Source organism: Lycorma delicatula, chromosome 10, assembly GCF_047948215.1.
Source record: "Lycorma delicatula isolate Av1 chromosome 10, ASM4794821v1, whole genome shotgun sequence".
NCBI classification, from domain to species: Eukaryota; Metazoa; Arthropoda; class Insecta; order Hemiptera; family Fulgoridae; genus Lycorma; species Lycorma delicatula.
In genome coordinates, this window is record NC_134464.1 from 43830128 (window position 1) to 43847574 (window position 17447).

The 17447-nt window shown below is 30.7% G+C and overlaps 1 protein-coding gene across 5 annotated transcripts in view; it reads right to left on the reverse strand.

Moving 5' to 3' along the window:
• Positions 1-16577, reverse strand: part of LOC142330980 (uncharacterized) — a 58840-nt gene extending 42263 nt beyond the window's left edge. For all 5 annotated transcript variants that reach the window (XM_075376474.1, XM_075376475.1, XM_075376473.1 and 2 more), the window contains exons 1-6: positions 16453-16577; positions 11514-11572; positions 6726-6927; positions 4474-4774; positions 1374-1562; positions 1089-1286 (exon numbers count right to left, since the gene is read on the reverse strand). In XM_075376474.1, coding sequence (XP_075232589.1) covers positions 1089-1286; positions 1374-1562; positions 4474-4774; positions 6726-6927; positions 11514-11572; positions 16453-16557 — 1054 coding nt within the window. In that variant the 5' untranslated portion in view covers positions 16558-16577. The remainder of the gene's footprint in view (positions 1-1088; positions 1287-1373; positions 1563-4473; positions 4775-6725; positions 6928-11513; positions 11573-16452) is intronic.
• Between the last annotated feature and the right edge of the window lie 870 nt (positions 16578-17447).

Genomic DNA, 17447 nt, shown 5'->3' on the forward strand with positions numbered 1-17447 from the left:
CATAACTGTGCTGCTAGGATAAAATGGTTGATAAAGCCTAATTAATACAATTTAACACAACTAGTGTTGATTCTAACAATACACCACCATAAAGAAAGCTCCTCCAATTATATAATTAGTATTTATGTACTGAAATACTGTAAAATTTTAGTTAACTAATCTCTAAAACATTCTCTATAGAATTTATGCCTAACTCTTTTATATTCCCTTATTGTTCTAACTCTTCAATCAGATTTTTAAAAAAATATATTTGTTTCTACAAATTTTTAATTTGCATTATTTTTCACTTTAGCAGTCCATGTGTACTTCACATAATGACATGAAATAAAAGCACATGATAAATAAATAAATTAATAGATTGCTAAAACATGGATAACAAGAGACTGTGAAGAGAGTCAGTCAATTCCCAATAGGATCACTTGGCAATGGGACAATTGTATTTTGTAGGAACTGAAACTAGTCAGGGAGGAAGGAAGTAGGAAATCAGATTAATTTCCAGGCAAGCAATATGGAATAATACATATACAATACAACATGATACATTTCCAGGACTAAACTAAGCAGATCATATTAGTTAAAATACTGCAATCTTAGGGTGCATTCACATAGAGAACTGGTAAAAAGCTATACATGTAAACAAACCCTAATTTTATTTTTTATATGTTTTATACTAAATACATCAGTTTTACACTTTTAATTTGAATAAGCTTCAAATTATATTTACTATTACATAATTCAAGAAATTAAAATGGCCGGCCATTTATAACATTAAAATGCATGATATTTCTTCTATTAAGTAATATGAATGAAATTTATGAAATAATTTAAAAATCGGTAAAAAGATTGAACAACTGAAAAAAAATTCACACCAAGGACAAGCACTCATAGCAATGTTACAAAACAAACACAGTCGGACTGTTTATTTTGTAACTGATAAAACATTTTGTATAAAGAAAGCCACTCAAATGCAACAAAAATAAGTTAAAAGTATGTATTTAAGCCAGCAAAAATATGTATTAATTTAAATAATAAACATTAATATGTATTAATCATTAACATAATAAAGTATCATTAACACTATCACTTACTACTACTGTCTTCATCAGAGCTTGACTCCTTTTTCTTGTTAGGCTGCTTTTTGACAGTTATAGGTTGTTTTGTTTGTTTCTTTGCCTTATTATCATCATCACTGTCACTACTGTCATCTTCACTACTGCTATCAGGTTTAGCTGCTTGCTTCTGCTTCACTTGTTGTTTTTGCGGTTTAACTGGAGGTTGTTTGACAACTAATAAAATAAAGAAATAAATAATTCATTTAATGTCTTGCAATTATCATAATATATTATCATTAACACTTAACACTTATTACTTACTATTGTCTTCATCAGAGCTTGACTCCTTTTTCTTGCTAGGCTGCTTTTTGACAGTTACAGGTTGTTTTGCTCGTTTCTTTGCCTTATTGTCATCACTGTCACTACTGTCATCTTCACTACTACTATCAGGTTTAGCTGCTTGCTTTTGCTCGACTTGTTTTTGAGGTTTAACTTGAGGTTGTTTGACAACTAATAAAATAAAGAAATAAATAACTCATTTAATATGTCTTGTAATTAAAAAAGGAAATAAGAATAATGAACAAGGAGATAAGATAATACAAGCTGCAAAGTAAAAGAAATTATATAATTTGTTAAGATAGATTCAAAACACTGATGAACAAATCAAGCATCTAAAATTTACAAAAGACTTGAGACTGGGATGCTGTAATAGAAAAGGAAATACAACGAAGTCAGCAACAGGTTAACTCAGTAACACCTGAATTAATTTTTTTGTAATACTTTTATTTTTTTATTATAAATATCCTTCCGTTATGTTATTTTCACTACAAAAATGGTCTTTATATTATTTATTAAATCCGTATGTAAAAATTAACATGGAAATTCAGCAAGTGCCACTTGACATTGATAGGCGATAGATACTGCCTTGCTGGACAAAAGCACAATTTGCCATATGGCACCATGAGGCGTTCTCATTTTCTTTGTTTAGAATTGAGTATACAACTCTCTCATGTGGAATTTTTATTCATTATATTTTTTTATAAAATTTTCTACAAACCTCTTTTTTAAAAGATTTACAAGAGGACAAAAATTTCCATACTTCCTCATTTGCAACAAAGTTTTTGTTATTTAAAAGAGTGAATAAACCAATACATTGACAGAAACTTATCTCTTTTCACTGAATCGTCCACAAGTTTATTTCTCATATCATAATTCGTTTTCCTGGCAATATATTGTAGCCTGACACAGTTAGTATACCAAGAAATATTTTTATTTTTTCCTTGGTGATGAAAGGATTTGGGCTGTTTGTGAAAAGGACGTACTGGTTAGTCTCGGTAACATGGAAAAAAAAATTAACATGGAAATTCAGCAAGTGCCACTTGACATTGATAGGCGATAGATACTGCCTTGCTGGACAAAAGCACAATTTGCCATATGGCACCATGAGGCGTTCTCATTTTCTTTGTTTAGAATTGAGTATACAACTCTCTCATGTGGAATTTTTATTCATTATATTTTTTTATAAAATTTTCTACAAACCTCTTTTTTAAAAGATTTACAAGAGGACAAAAATTTCCATACTTCCTCATTTGCAACAAAGTTTTTGTTATTTAAAAGAGTGAATAAACCAATACATTGACAGAAACTTATCTCTTTTCACTGAATCGTCCACAAGTTTATTTCTCATATCATAATTCGTTTTCCTGGCAATATATTGTAGCCTGACACAGTTAGTATACCAAGAAATATTTTTATTTTTTCCTTGGTGATGAAAGGATTTGGGCTGTTTGTGAAAAGGACGTACTGGTTAGTCTCGGTAACATATACATTCAGGACCTTATCAAGGAATAATCTGAAAATATCACACGAGACATTTCACAAAATTTCATATAATTACTTTGCGGAAAAACTATGTGGTGCCCCAATATGACACTGTTTGTCCACATTCTTGAGATGTGGTGGTGCTTTAGGCCTACTAGGAAGACAGGATTCTGAAGCAATACTTCCATCATTATTATGACTTGAACAAGGACCATCTAAATCATTACTGTTGACTAATATGTATGTTATCAAGTACAAAGCCAACAGACTCATCTGCTCCAATTTTCTGCTAATCAGAAAACACTGCTTCAGCTCTGTTGAGTAGCTGATGTTTGCTCAAGTTATTTATCAGTCCACTATCATCCTCATCAGCTGAATTTTCATCTGAATGTACCACATTCAATTGATCAAGCAGTTCAATAATACAGATTCAACAGAAGGAATAAAGAACTTCAACTTCTATTATCAATATTTTATTCATATTCAGAGATCTAAAAAAGAAAAAGTTATTTTGTGAAAGACTTTCCTGGATATTTTTAAATTGTGACGTTATGGTACAAATATTCAAAAATTTAATTACAAAGTGTATCATTGTAGTATTTCTCTTTCTATTATTAGACATAATAATTAGCCATATCTAATTATCATTCTTATCGATGACAATCGAAAGACATAATAAAAGAACATTTGAAATAAATATAAAAAAAAAAATCAAAATTGGCTAAATTAGAAGTTTAGGTACTCAGCAGAACCACTTGGCCCCCACTATGTTTTGTTACAGTTAATAAAGTAACTATCTGAATTATTGAAAACTAAAATGTCTATTTTGGTTTAGTCATTAACCAAGGTACCAAGACGTTTGGCAGAAAAAAATGATAAGCGACAAAGAAGTTTCATTACTTACCTTCATGGATTTTCCATTATAACCAAAATACAACACAAGGTCACCAAAACAAAACATGCAGTCACACTAACTGGCATATTCAAAATAGTAATAACTGTACCCGCTATTTATAATAACCTTACAAAACATTAAAATCATACTTTACTAACACCACCTCTGTAATTAAGGCTCGCGCAGAACAAAGAATTGCAGGTGCCATTTGGCACACTTAGGCATAAACAGGTTTATGAAATACAATATAAGTACTTAATTCAATACTTTGAAGAAAATGGAAGATTTCAGGAGTACTAAGTTTTAATATCTATTAAGAAATAATAAAGTTCACTAGTAAATTTTAAGTTCATTTTTGTGTCTTATTTTTTTCTGCCTTTAAAACAGAAGAAACTTCTGATACACAAGGTCAGAATAATCCTCTCAGGAAGCAATTGACCAAGCAGGGTCGTGTAATCCCAGGATCCTCAAAAACCTGTTATTTAATTATTAGTCCTGTTATTAATTATGGATTCCCCAGTTTTTCCAAAATTTATGTTAATTTGGGTACTCTCCAAACTGTTCTGTTCTGTGTAGTTTTACTGTATTTGATAAAAATCTGTTTACACATAAATAACATTACACTCCACTGTGAAAAGATTAACATCATTTCTTTTTAGCAAATGAAAGAGAAAAAAGGTATTTTTAATATCTCTTAAGGAATACCTTTAGCGGGCATTTCATCTTCAGATGAATCAGAATCCTCGCTGCTACTCTCCTCTTGTTTCTTTTGCGGTTCAATTCGTTGCTGTTTCATAGGATGTGGAGTTGAAGGAAGTTTTTTCTGTTGAGTTACTGGAGTAGATACCGGAGTTTTTTTGGGTTCATCATCACTTGAATCGTCTTCACTACTGCTGCTGCTTTCTTGCTTTTTCTTCTGTGGCACTGGAGTTTGCTGTTTCTTTTGAGGTTGAGGAGTCTCTTGCGGTCTCTTAGGTGTATGAGAGTTTGTTAAATTAGTAGATGTCTGTAATTAATAGAAAAGAAAAAACATCTCAAATTATTATTGTGTTAAAAACCAAACATTAAAGCTTTGGGAAAACTTAAAATTGCAGATGGGGAAAATTCAAGTATTGGAAAAATAACTAACAGTAAGTATAATTTTTTGAAAGTTTACTTAATATTTTCATCATTGTCAGATTTTAAAAAAAACTTCCTTAACTTTTATTTTGAAGATCTACCAAATAAGTACTTCACTTATGCACAAATAGGAAATGAATTAAAAGTCATTCTTCTATAGTACTGTATTAGGTTTACTCTAAACAGCTTCATTTTTAATAAGTACAAGATACTCTTTTTTTTTTATAGACTGATCCTGAATATCCAGACTACTTACACTTTTCTAAAAACACTAATGAAATTGATTGATGATTGAAGCAATGAATGGAGATTGAAATATTTAATCTGAAATAATAAGTATGTATAACTGTTCAAATGAAAAGTCTATTTAAAAATGCCATTGCAAATTATTTCAATTTTTTACAATTTTCAAAAATAAAAATACATAAATGGAAAACCATTTGACTTTCATATCAAATGAAATATCCAGAAACAAATAATAGTGGCATTTCATTTTAATCTATTAACATTGCTACATTATTTATGTTTAAAAAAGTAAATATATAAAAAACTTTTAATTATGCAATTTTAATTACTATTTTTAACAGATGGTAAGTTTTCAAAATTTTGGGAGGCGCTAGAACATTTTTGATTCTTAATCTGGGCGGTTGGTGAAAACATTTGAGAATCAATGGTCAAGGTAAATCAACTGGACATGCCAGTTTTGAATGAATATTCCTAGGGTTACCAGTACGTAGGGATAATCGACTGTCATTTAATCCCTACAAATTACAACCGATACAAGTTTTAAGTGAAGGTGATAAAGAAAAACAAACTGAGTATTGTGTAATCATGTTAAACAAAATTGACACTGAAGATAATTATTTTAATAAAATTGTGTTCAGTGACTAAGCAACCTTCCATACCAGTGGTAAAGTGTTTTGACATAATGTTCGAATATGGGCTGAGCAGAATCCAAGTCGTACAATTGAACAAGTACAGGAATCGCCTAAGGTAAATGTTTTTTGTGCTGTAAGCTGTCACAAAATAGTCTTTATATTTTGCAGGCAACTGTAACAGGCAATACCTGGACATGCTTAACATCATCTTATGCCACTATTAGAACATGATATGGGCACAGAATTCATTTTCCAGCAAGGCGTGCCGACCACCATATTATCATTGTGTAGTTGTTGAGTAACTCAGTAGCAAAATGCCGATTTGGATTAAATGGGCAAAACTATTTTCTGGCCACCACGATTGCCTGACTGACTACCTCCAATCCACTTATCTATATGGGTTACACTAAAGACAGAATGTTTGTTCCTTCCGTTTCCTGGAAATGTCAATCTGCAGCACCGGATAAAACAAATACCTGCCGCAATAGATCAAGGACATGCTTCACAGAATTTGGCAGGAAGCTGATTACAGATGGGACATCTGCTGTGTTACAATAGGTATCCACATTGAACATTAGTAAATGAAAACTTGAAGATATACTGTATTCAGTATTGTTATCTAACATTTCTGAAAGTTATTTAACTTTTTCCATTATTTAAGGTTACTTTTGTATAACTAATTTAGAAATAATATATATATATATTTATATATATATATATATATATATATATAATTTTTTTGACCATGTTGAATTCCACCTTAACTGCAAAGGCAATATTTGCCATAATCAGGGTTAGATAATCTTAGACAAAGGCAAACTGAAAAATCTGGAATTTAAATAAACATCAGCATCCAATAAACTATTTAAAAGAAAATTTTAGCTTTATTCTGCTATTATGACTAATTAGTAAATTGGTATACTATAATTAATTAGATAAAATAATAAATATTTATTATACCTTTGATTTTGGAGAATCATCTTCACTAGAGTCAGAATCATCACTGCTGCTATTACTACTTTCTGCTTTCTTTTGTGGTTGTTGCTTTGCTGGTGTAGCTGGTGTCGCTTTCTTGTTATTTAATAATTGCTTCTTTGGGGGAGGTTCATCTTCTTCATCATCACTTGTATCCTCACTGCTAGCTTCTTGAACTGGAGCTTTACTACAAAAAAGATAACAGTAAAAAATGAAATCAGGTTCTATATTATTTCAAGTTCTACAATTCTGAGAGTTGAACAGAGATTAGAAGCTAGAATTTTTATCATGTTAAATACTAGGTCTCTTCAAAAAATAACCAAATTTTTTAACTATGAACCAACAGATATTTAGTAACGTGCGATTGGCAGCACTGTGTTCCGCATAATCTCCTCTGTAACCACATGTTCTTGGATTATTGATCTCATTTAGTTTTCGTGTTCTTGTTATTTGAGTGCAACATGTTTAAGTGTTAGTAGTGATTTTGTAATGAGTGTTTTTCAGTAGCAACGATACAACGTAAACTTTTGTGTGAAACTGGAGAAAACTTTCACAGAACCTTTTCAAGTTTTGAAACAAGCTTACAGAGATGATGCTGTGGGTTGTATGCAATGCTGCAAATGGTTTTCAAGATTTAAAAGTGGTTGTCAGTCAACTGAAGATGACCCTCAAGTTCTTAAACTTCACTCCTAACACACACGTTCAGAAAATCAACGATCTGGTACATGCAAATCATCGATTGACTCTTGCAGAAAGGGTTAGTATCTTGACTGGATCATGCCATGACATTTTGACTGAAAAATTGAAAATGCATAGAGTTGCAGCAATGTTTGTTCCTCGTTTGATGACTGAACAGCAAAAAAAACACTGAGTGGACAATTGCCAGCAACTCCTTGAACAAGCCGATATCAATGAAACATTCATGCAAACAGCTAGACAAACGCTGGGTTTACGGATACAATACAGAGACAAAAGTTCAATAAAAAAAATCGCACATTACAAAAATCACTACTAACACAAACATATTGCACTCAAATAACAATAACACGAAAACTAAACAAGAAATCAACAATCCAAGAACATGTGGTTACAGAGGAGGTTATGTGGAACAATGCTGCCAACTGCACGTCATTAAATATCTTCATTAGCGCGTAATTAAAATGGTTCGGTTATTTTTTGAACAAACCTCATATATATTTGATAACCACTTTCAAAACTCTTTTAATGTCAATAGTGAATAATTCACTCTTCAATGTCATTAACTGAACCACCTGTAAATCAAATTTCCATGGAAAACAAAAAAATTAAGTTCTACAATGCTAATGAAAACAGAATGCTAAAAAATCAACAGTAGATCTATATACAATAATACTGGTGTTAAACTATGTTTTCTACACTGATTTATAAATAATCTTGTTTTCTATATACTGATGTAAACATCAGTATATAGAAAATCTACATCTGATAATGTAACAATTCAAAACATCATATCACACTTGGTCTCATAAAATTAATATTTATATACAAATATCATTAACAGAGAAATCTAGTTCACCCATAACAACAAAGAAAAGTTAATTAATAAAATAAACTTCATAAAACATACAGCAGTTGAAAATTGATATGGTATTACTTTAATTAATAATACTTACATATACATAAACATAATAAGACACAAAAGAGTGAAAAAAATATACAAAGTATTTACACTAGTAATATCATTGAAAACATTACTAAAACTTACAATAAAGATATTTAAACCAGCACACAAACCTAATAACCACATAAAATAAATCTGTGTGGAATTTATAAAATTAAATGTAATGATTGTAATGCTACTTTGCAGCAGAAACACTCTTCCACCTGAATGAACAATAAACACAGATTCCAGAAAATTGGAAGAACCTGCATCAATATAAAGTACCACTGAAGTGGTGGATTGTGCCAAAGTCATTTACAAAAAATTAGAACCAATCACTGATACCATGCCTAACAGGAGACTAGGATTCTTTGGACATATCATGAAAATGCAAAATTCAAGACTTCTGAAACAGTACAGTACAATCTCGGCTCCAAAAAACAAACCACTTGGTTAGGATCTGCATCCTAACCAACCGGCTATTAATGTATACATTGCATCCTACTCAAGTTAGGATGCAGATGTATCAAAGATCTGAAGGAAATTGGCTTTACACAGAAAACACCACAGATAAGATAAAATTAAACAAGAAAATCAACAACAACAATATTTCACACTCGCAAGACAAAACATTTACAACACTAGAAAGGGCAAAGATCAGAATATATGAAAAAGTTCTGGGAAGACCATAAGAACCAAATAGTTCCATTCAAAGAGACTTTGGTAATGGACTGATTAAAGTGATCCTATGCAGTCATAAAAAATAATAATATACCAGGTGATTCAAAGAGGACCGCAAAACTTTAATAGCATACAAAAATTTATTGAGATAACATACAGATTCAGATGAGATCTCATTTCATTTCTTAGAAAAACACACAAGTTTTTCACCCAACATTCACTTTGGTTGAATATGACTTCCATTTTTAATACAATACACATCCCACCTGAAGTCAATTTCATTTCAGACTGAAGCCAAGAGTCAGGTGTTACTTCAGCAGCTGCGGTGTTAATTTGAAGTCTTAACAAGATCAGCAGGAAAAAGTGTACATAAACCAAACTTTAATGAAACCTCACAAGAAAAATCTAGTGGAGTCAACTCTAAGGAATGAGGTGGCTAAGTAATTGAACCTTCATGACCAATCCACTAACTTGGGAATCGAGTATCAAGAAAATCTCAGGCTTCTAGGTGTTAGTGAGGTGGTGCCTCATCTTGCTGATTGTAATTGTGTCCATCTTGGTGATCATCACCTAACTGAGGAATTGCAAAATTTTGAAGCATATCCTGGAAGAACAGACCATACCAGTTTGTTTGCTTAGGTACAAAAACTGTTGACCTTTGGGCTATCACAAATATGCTGCAAAGTGTCATGAGTGTTTTCACTACCACACATTCAGCAATTATGGATGTTCCCCTTGCCACTGATGTGAAATGTTGACTCATTATTAAAAATTAAATTGTCTAAAAACATATTGTTGTCTCAATTCTATCCATCATTACTACACAAAACTGCAGCTGAGCAACTTTTTTGTCGTCTGCACTGTATTGAACCATGGTGAGTTGGAATGACTTAAGTGGAACTGTTTACGTAACATGCACCAAACAGTTGTTTGTGGAACACCAGTCTCACCTGATGCATGTAGAGTTGGTTTCTTCGGGTTATGTACAAAGCTTCCTCTAAGTCGTTCCACAGCAACTTCAGGGATGTGTGGCAGTACTGGTGATTTGAAATGTTTAACAGAACAACCTGTCTTGATGAAGATGTGGTGTCATGAGTTAACTGTATGCCTACTAGAAGGCTCCCTACCATATTCTTGAAGTAAATTACGTTGGGTTGAAGTTGCTGACTGCTAATCATGAAATCAAAACACACAGCGTGTGCACATTTTGCATCAGTAAATGTATCCATTTTTAATAACACTGGTGGCTGAATTCAGTACTAATGAACTACACGAGTCAAATCTTGATGTGTTTTGCTACAAAGTGAATCCTCAACCAAATCTGTAAGTAATCTAAATAGATTTTTATATGCTTTTAATGTTTTTTAGTCCTTTTTGAATCACCCGGTATATATACATATTAAATGAAACAAACCACTAAAACACAGTAAACAGCAAAGTTAATAACTTTGATAAGTTAAACTTATCAAATTAATGCCAAGAACCAATTTTCACAGGATCCTGCATCTTCAGTTGGCACTCAATTCTATAATTACATTAAAATCACTTGTTTTCTAAAAATTTAGAAATTTCCAAAATTGTAAATGTCCAGTACTGGAATCAAGTACTGTAACTCTGTTACTGGGCGCGGAGTTGCATGTTTGTCCATAACAAACTTCAAGATTATATATAACAGTAACATTTTTGGCAACTTTTAAATTTAAAAAAAAAGTGATTTTAATACAATTATAGAATTCAATACTAAATAAAGGATGCAGGAACCTGCAAAAATTGATTCTTGCTATTAATTTGAAATTTTAAAATATCTCTTTGCTGCGTTTCATATAATATTATATTTAGTTAAGTACAGAGGTCAATATGTTAATGAATTATTTGAATTTTCAAAAAAAAAAAAAATATATGTCTTTATTGAAATAATATTATAACTTAAAATATCTGACACAAGACAATACGTCTTTGATCTATGACCGTAAAGAGGAATATATAACTCCTGCATAGAATGCTCACAAATGGTGTTGTTCTGAATGGTATTTTGAGCCCTTCTGTAGTGCAAAGAACCATTCAAATAGGTGATTTTTTTTTTTATCTTCCTACAACTCTAATGCCTAGTGACTACCATATCTTTTCACAAAGATGAGGGTTTGGCTAGCTACCCAAAACTCATTTAATAGACAAGAGCTCACAGATTGAGCTTAATAGGTTAGACATCTTTGAGACAAGTTTCTTTGACAATGATCAGAAAAGTAGGTGTTATAGCATGGTAAGTGTCTGTTTGGAGCAACTATGTATTGAAGTAATATATATATATATATATATATATACATATTTTTTTTACCAGGTACTTTGAAATTAATTTGGAATTAGAATAGTCCTCACATATAAAAATAATACTTAAAATATATGGACTCTATCTAAATTAAAATATTTCAACATGTATACTGAAAAACACTCACCTTACTTTAACATTCTTCAACAGATCAATTAAAGTGGGAACTCCTTTTGCCAATGGTTCCTGCAGCAGTAACATAAATTTAATGATCAAAAAATTATAACTATCTGTTATTAAATTTTAAATCAGATAAAGTATATTTAATCAAAGGTCATTATAAACATCCCTCCCACATTGTTAGCGAGTTTGTGAATGAGCTCGACACTGCCCAGGTGCCTGTAAATGGGATTCCTCCACAAAAAACCCATCCCTCCCACATAAGCACTAAGCTTTTTTTTGTAAATGTTACACTTTTTTCTTTGTTATTTTAGCAACTATCTTAAAAACACTTTTATAAAATAATTTGAAGAGTTTCTATTTTATTCCAATTAATGAATTTATCTAGGCAGTAAAAATGAAGGAAACCTTTAATAACACATTTTTATTTATAATCCTGAACAAGTTTTCAGAGGTACCGTCAACATCAAGTACTTCATAAGTATGAAATTTTTTATATTACATGAACCAACAATTAAAAGTTTTAATAAATTTATTACTTTATCAAATTTTACACTTCAGAACAGAATTATCAATTTTATTGCAACAAATAAATGGTTGGGAACACTAGAATGTTACAAATTATTGAGCTCATTTCATAAAAAAAGGCACATAAATGTAACATTTTTTTTATAGAGCCAGTTTAAGAATCTAGGTTAAATTTTACTAAATATATGATAATATATAGCAGAGAGATGGTGAACCTAATACCAATATGACTACCAACCATGCAGAAGAAATCAGGAGTCTGTGGTTCAGAAAGACAAATCTTGAATAACAGTACAATATTTTCTCCAACAGTACAACCACGATTCTCCTAATTAAGGACTACATAAACACTGGTTGTTTAACAATAACTTTAGGTTTGTCAAAGACAAGGAGAAAAAAGATCGACAACACTGATGAATCAGTTAAATCAATGAAAAAATAACTGCCAAAATGCTGCATACAGGATGCAAAATTGTATACATCTGGGCAACTACATGCCACATAAGGAATTCATATGGATGTTATTTAGTTATAAAATTTTGAAAGTAAAACTATTCAAAATGGGATATTAAATGAGGACTTTTTCATCAAGAAATGTACTCAATAATTTATAACCAACCTGTACGTTTTTACAATGCATTCAGTGTCATTACACACTTGACTGTAAATTGATGACTGTTTACAGCTAAATTTATATTAATATTTAACTTATATAGATTCCAGAATGACAGAACTTCTATTAAAGACTAATAGATTAACTCTCTAGTCAAGATATTGGTAATTTTTATGCACAACAAAACTTTCAGTGCACAATAGCAAATGCTATCAAATGGTGTGCTTTCAGGATTCAATTATCCACACACTGGGATTTGGTGAATGTCAAAAAAAACTTTTCTTTGACTAAAACATTGATACATCAACTACACAATACTTTCTATGTGTGGCTAACGCAATTTCTCAATATCTAATCATAATATTTTTACAGAGTTAGCATTTCTGTCTTAACTGCTTATACTTTCTTTCTTTCTTTTCCTGTTTAGCTTCCAGGAATTACCTACCGTTCAGGTATTCAGAGGAAGTGTAAATGAAGTGTAGTCTCGTACAGTATCAGTTTGGTCATTCCTGAGATGTGTGGTTAATTTAAACCCAACCACCAAAGAACATCAGTATCTACGATCTAGTATTCAAATCCGTATAAAAGTAACTGCCTTTACTAGGATTTGAACACTTGACTTCCAAATCAACCGATTTGAAAAGACGCGTTCACCACTAGACCAACCCAGTGGGTTTTACTGTTTATACTGTCTTACCTTTATTGTAAAAAAAATAAATATTTTTCAATCGAAGTACAAATATATCTCTCTTGGTGTGGGCGTTTGTGTGCAGGCATGCACGTGTTAGGTGGAAAACATCTTGAATCTGCAAGGCTGGGTCAATTTGGAATACCCAACAACAAAAGGCTGGTTGTATCTGGTTAAAAATTGGTGGCCATTTTTGTTTTAAGCCTCATGCTGTTTTTCGCATTCTTAGGCATCTATGAATTTATAAATTACTCAGCACTGGCTTGTCAGAGGCTTTTCAAATAAACTTCAGTACAGTCTAGCCAACAAATCAAAAGTCCCATTTACCTACCTAATATGATTATGTTCATGTGAGCTTTGTAGCCCAAAGTTATTGAATGTGAATGAAAATGCCTTCAATGATAATATAGTGCCTTCAAAAGTAGTCCCACTGATACTTCAAAATAATGACACAATTCTATGTATTTATTATTACCAGTGGTGAGTTGCAGGAGTGAACAACATAGTTGATCAAAGCAAAGATGGGCTTGTTAAACTTTCATCCACCAGGACCAAGAACTTCATTACAAAAAAATGAAAAGGATCAAGTGGACCAATCAAAAATACACTGAAAGAGCTGATTCCCCTGGAATTCGCCATTGTGTATCGGTGCACTTTTAACATTGCACTCAAACTTAATGAAGAAATTTCATAGCTGTTATATCAACATTAAAGTAAAAACTGAAAGGTCAGAAAACAGTCATCAGTTTATTAATTAATAGCATAATTATTTAATTAATAGTATTCAATGCTTAACTAGTTCAAGGAAACAATTTACTTTGTTTTTACTCAATTGCTGTTTTAATTCAGTTTTTGAACATTTACAAATTCATTACAGCCTTTATATTTAACATTATATAATATCACAAGCATATTTACCACATGTAATTTAATGCATATCTTGTACCGATATCTAAATGGTTAGATTAGCTTGATATATGTTTAAATAATTGAATTATTAGACACTTATTCCAGATTTGGGAATCAGGCATTTATTGCTTCATTTCACAATTTTTTATACTTACTTTTGGTTAAATCTCAAAGTTGAAATTTATACTTAAATCTGATATCATAAAGATATTTGATATTGCAATTTTCAGATTTTTATCTACCCCCAACAGAGATACTGAAGCTGAGAAATAACTTTAAAAAAATATATATTGGGGTTGAGAAACTGTTCCTTCTTTGAGAAATTATCCTAAAAAAATTGAATTTTGTTCATTCGTATTCAATATTTTGGGCTACAAAGTGCACATGAACAAAATCATATTAGGTAGATAAATAAAGCTTTTGATTTGTAGGCCAGAATGTACTTCAGTTTATTTGAAAGGCCTAGGGCAACCCAGTACTGAGCAATTTATAAAAATCGTAGATCCCTAAAAATACAAAAAACATTGCGAGCCTTAAAATAAAAATAACCATTTTTGAACTGGATGCAATAAAAAATTTTAAAAATTAGTTTTGAATTACCAAAACAAAAAGGAATGCAGCTATAAAATATGAATTTTACTAAAGGTGGTCGGCAATCAATTACTTATTTTTCCTGAACTACTTGGAATGGATTAACCAGGCTTATAGTGATTGCATTTTAGATAATCTAAATAAAGAAATAGCAGAAGTAACTTCACAATTAAGAAAAGAAAGACAACAGTGAAAAATCCTACAGTTAAAATAAAAAGTTCAGTAAAAATTGCATTCACTTCCAAGTAATCCCAGTCTTTTTGGGAAAAGCATCCACAGAATTGCAAATTTCCAAAAAACCAGTTGCTATATTTCTAAAACTTCTATTGCAATAATAACTTAAAATTATAATAACAATAACACAACACCTGAATTAGTCATTAAAGAGAAAATCATAAACACAAAATGAACCACCCATTTCTGTGTAACTTTTTACACATGAAAAAAAAAATCAAACATTCAATATATCAAAAGTTAAAGATTTACTTAAGCTAAATGTTCATATTTATATATATAAAAAGAAAATCTATTTGCAATATATTTTACATAAAAACATTTTATCTATTTATTCATCTCAGAAGAACAATTTCTATTATTAATCAACACTTAACAAATCACTTAGTAAATTTTGTAGTTAAGTGCCAAGCCAGAGTGGTATTTGAATCCAAAACCTTCCAGAGGAGAAAGACAGCTATGCTAGATGTTTTTAAATAAACTTAGTATTAAAAAAGAAAAATTAAACTTTGTTATATGCCCAACAGACATTGTACAAAGTCTAGACACTGTCGATGAAGTATAAGTTCCTCAGGACTTGAAAGACGGCATTAGTATTTCAATTATGTTAAATTCCACTAAGCTCATCAGCTATACCTATTATCAGAAAAAAGTCAACTGTACTCTCCTAAACATAACATTCCGCTCAAATTGAGGGGGAAGCTTTCTTAAAAGTTTAATCACATCTAATAATGGACCAACTTAATACATAAATTAAAATTATATCTTAAAACTTTTCTACTTTCAGTAGTAGAAAGGCACCTGTAAGATTAACTCTCAATATATTTTACTGGCCTAGTTTCATTCTTCATCCAATAGGAAATTAAAATGAATAAACGAATACACTAACACTTGCAATCCATATAGCAAACAAATTTCACGCGGCATTATATCTCAGCTGTAGTTAATGCACACGTGTTCACAAATTACATAAATAAAAAAAATAAGAGGAGAAACATATCTTCTACTAGCTCTTTAAAGAAAAAATTAAAATTACGGTAGATTTTAATCATGTAAAGGAAATTGTCTTAAAAGTATAAAATAATATGATAAAGACAAAACGTACACAACGTCGTCATATAACCTACATTGAGCTGTTATAGTAACACTTTCATTTACGTACAACACAATTAGTACAGGAGAACGTTTTCTACGTAAACGCAGTTCATGATAGTTTTAAAATTATATCTTAAGACAAATACCACATTTGCAAAAACAGTTCAAACAAAACTAGTTCAAACTATCGACAGTTCATGATACACGTGGGGGGGTGACACCGAGAACGAAAATTAACTCTTGCAGGAATTAAATAAATCATGGAATTTCATTAAAAAAACCACTTACCGCTTTAAACTTCTTTTGAAATACTTGGGCGAATGAATGATGAAGTTTCACTAAATAATCGTGAATAATAGACGCCGCTAACGGATCCATTGCAACCGACGCCATTTCTAGAGTAAATTGAATACTAAAGGAAAATGGCTGACAAGCTAAAAAATTTAACTAAATAAAAATGTTAACTTTTATTTCAAAAAATGTCGTAATTACCTTTATAAAAAATCTGATAATTACTATGTGTTAAACGTGTGAAAAATATTGGTAATATATTTAATTATTACACACACATATATATATATATATATGTGTGTGTGTGTATGTGTGTAAATATTCATTAAAAAATGTGGTTTAAATTTTACATTAAAAAATATTAAATAATGAATTTCAAAATAATGAATAATGAAGAATTTCAAAAAATTAACTTCTAGAAGATACTTCGTAATAACGCAATGACATCATTCCAAAGTTGCAGATGGCGTTCGTTTTCGAATACTTATGAAACACGTCATAGATTGTACATGCGATCAAACTGTACTTTTGATTTGTGTGCCGCGTTTTTACACTTCACCACATTGTTTTTTGTATGAAATTGATAATGTATAAAAGTTTCATATTACATGTAAAAAATTATTGATAATTATAAATAACTAATTTTTAAACTAATGAAATTTGTTCTTAATAGGGGCCTTTACTTTATTAGACCGCCAGAAACTGATGTTTCCAACTGCTATCATAAATTTCGCTGAACAAGTTGTGACAATTAATTAAAAAAAGCTTTTGTAAGAGATTTGAAAGCAAGTCACTACAATTCTCAATAATTTTAAATTATTATGTTTAGTTAGGCTGTTCAATATCTTTAAATCTGTAGAATTTGATATTGTATGTATATCTTGCATGTTAGCGGTAATAATATACTTAAAAATGTGACCTCAGTTTCTACGAGGTTGTTTACTGAGATTGACCTGGTCTATACTAAGTGTGTGAATTTTTGTACTTAATGG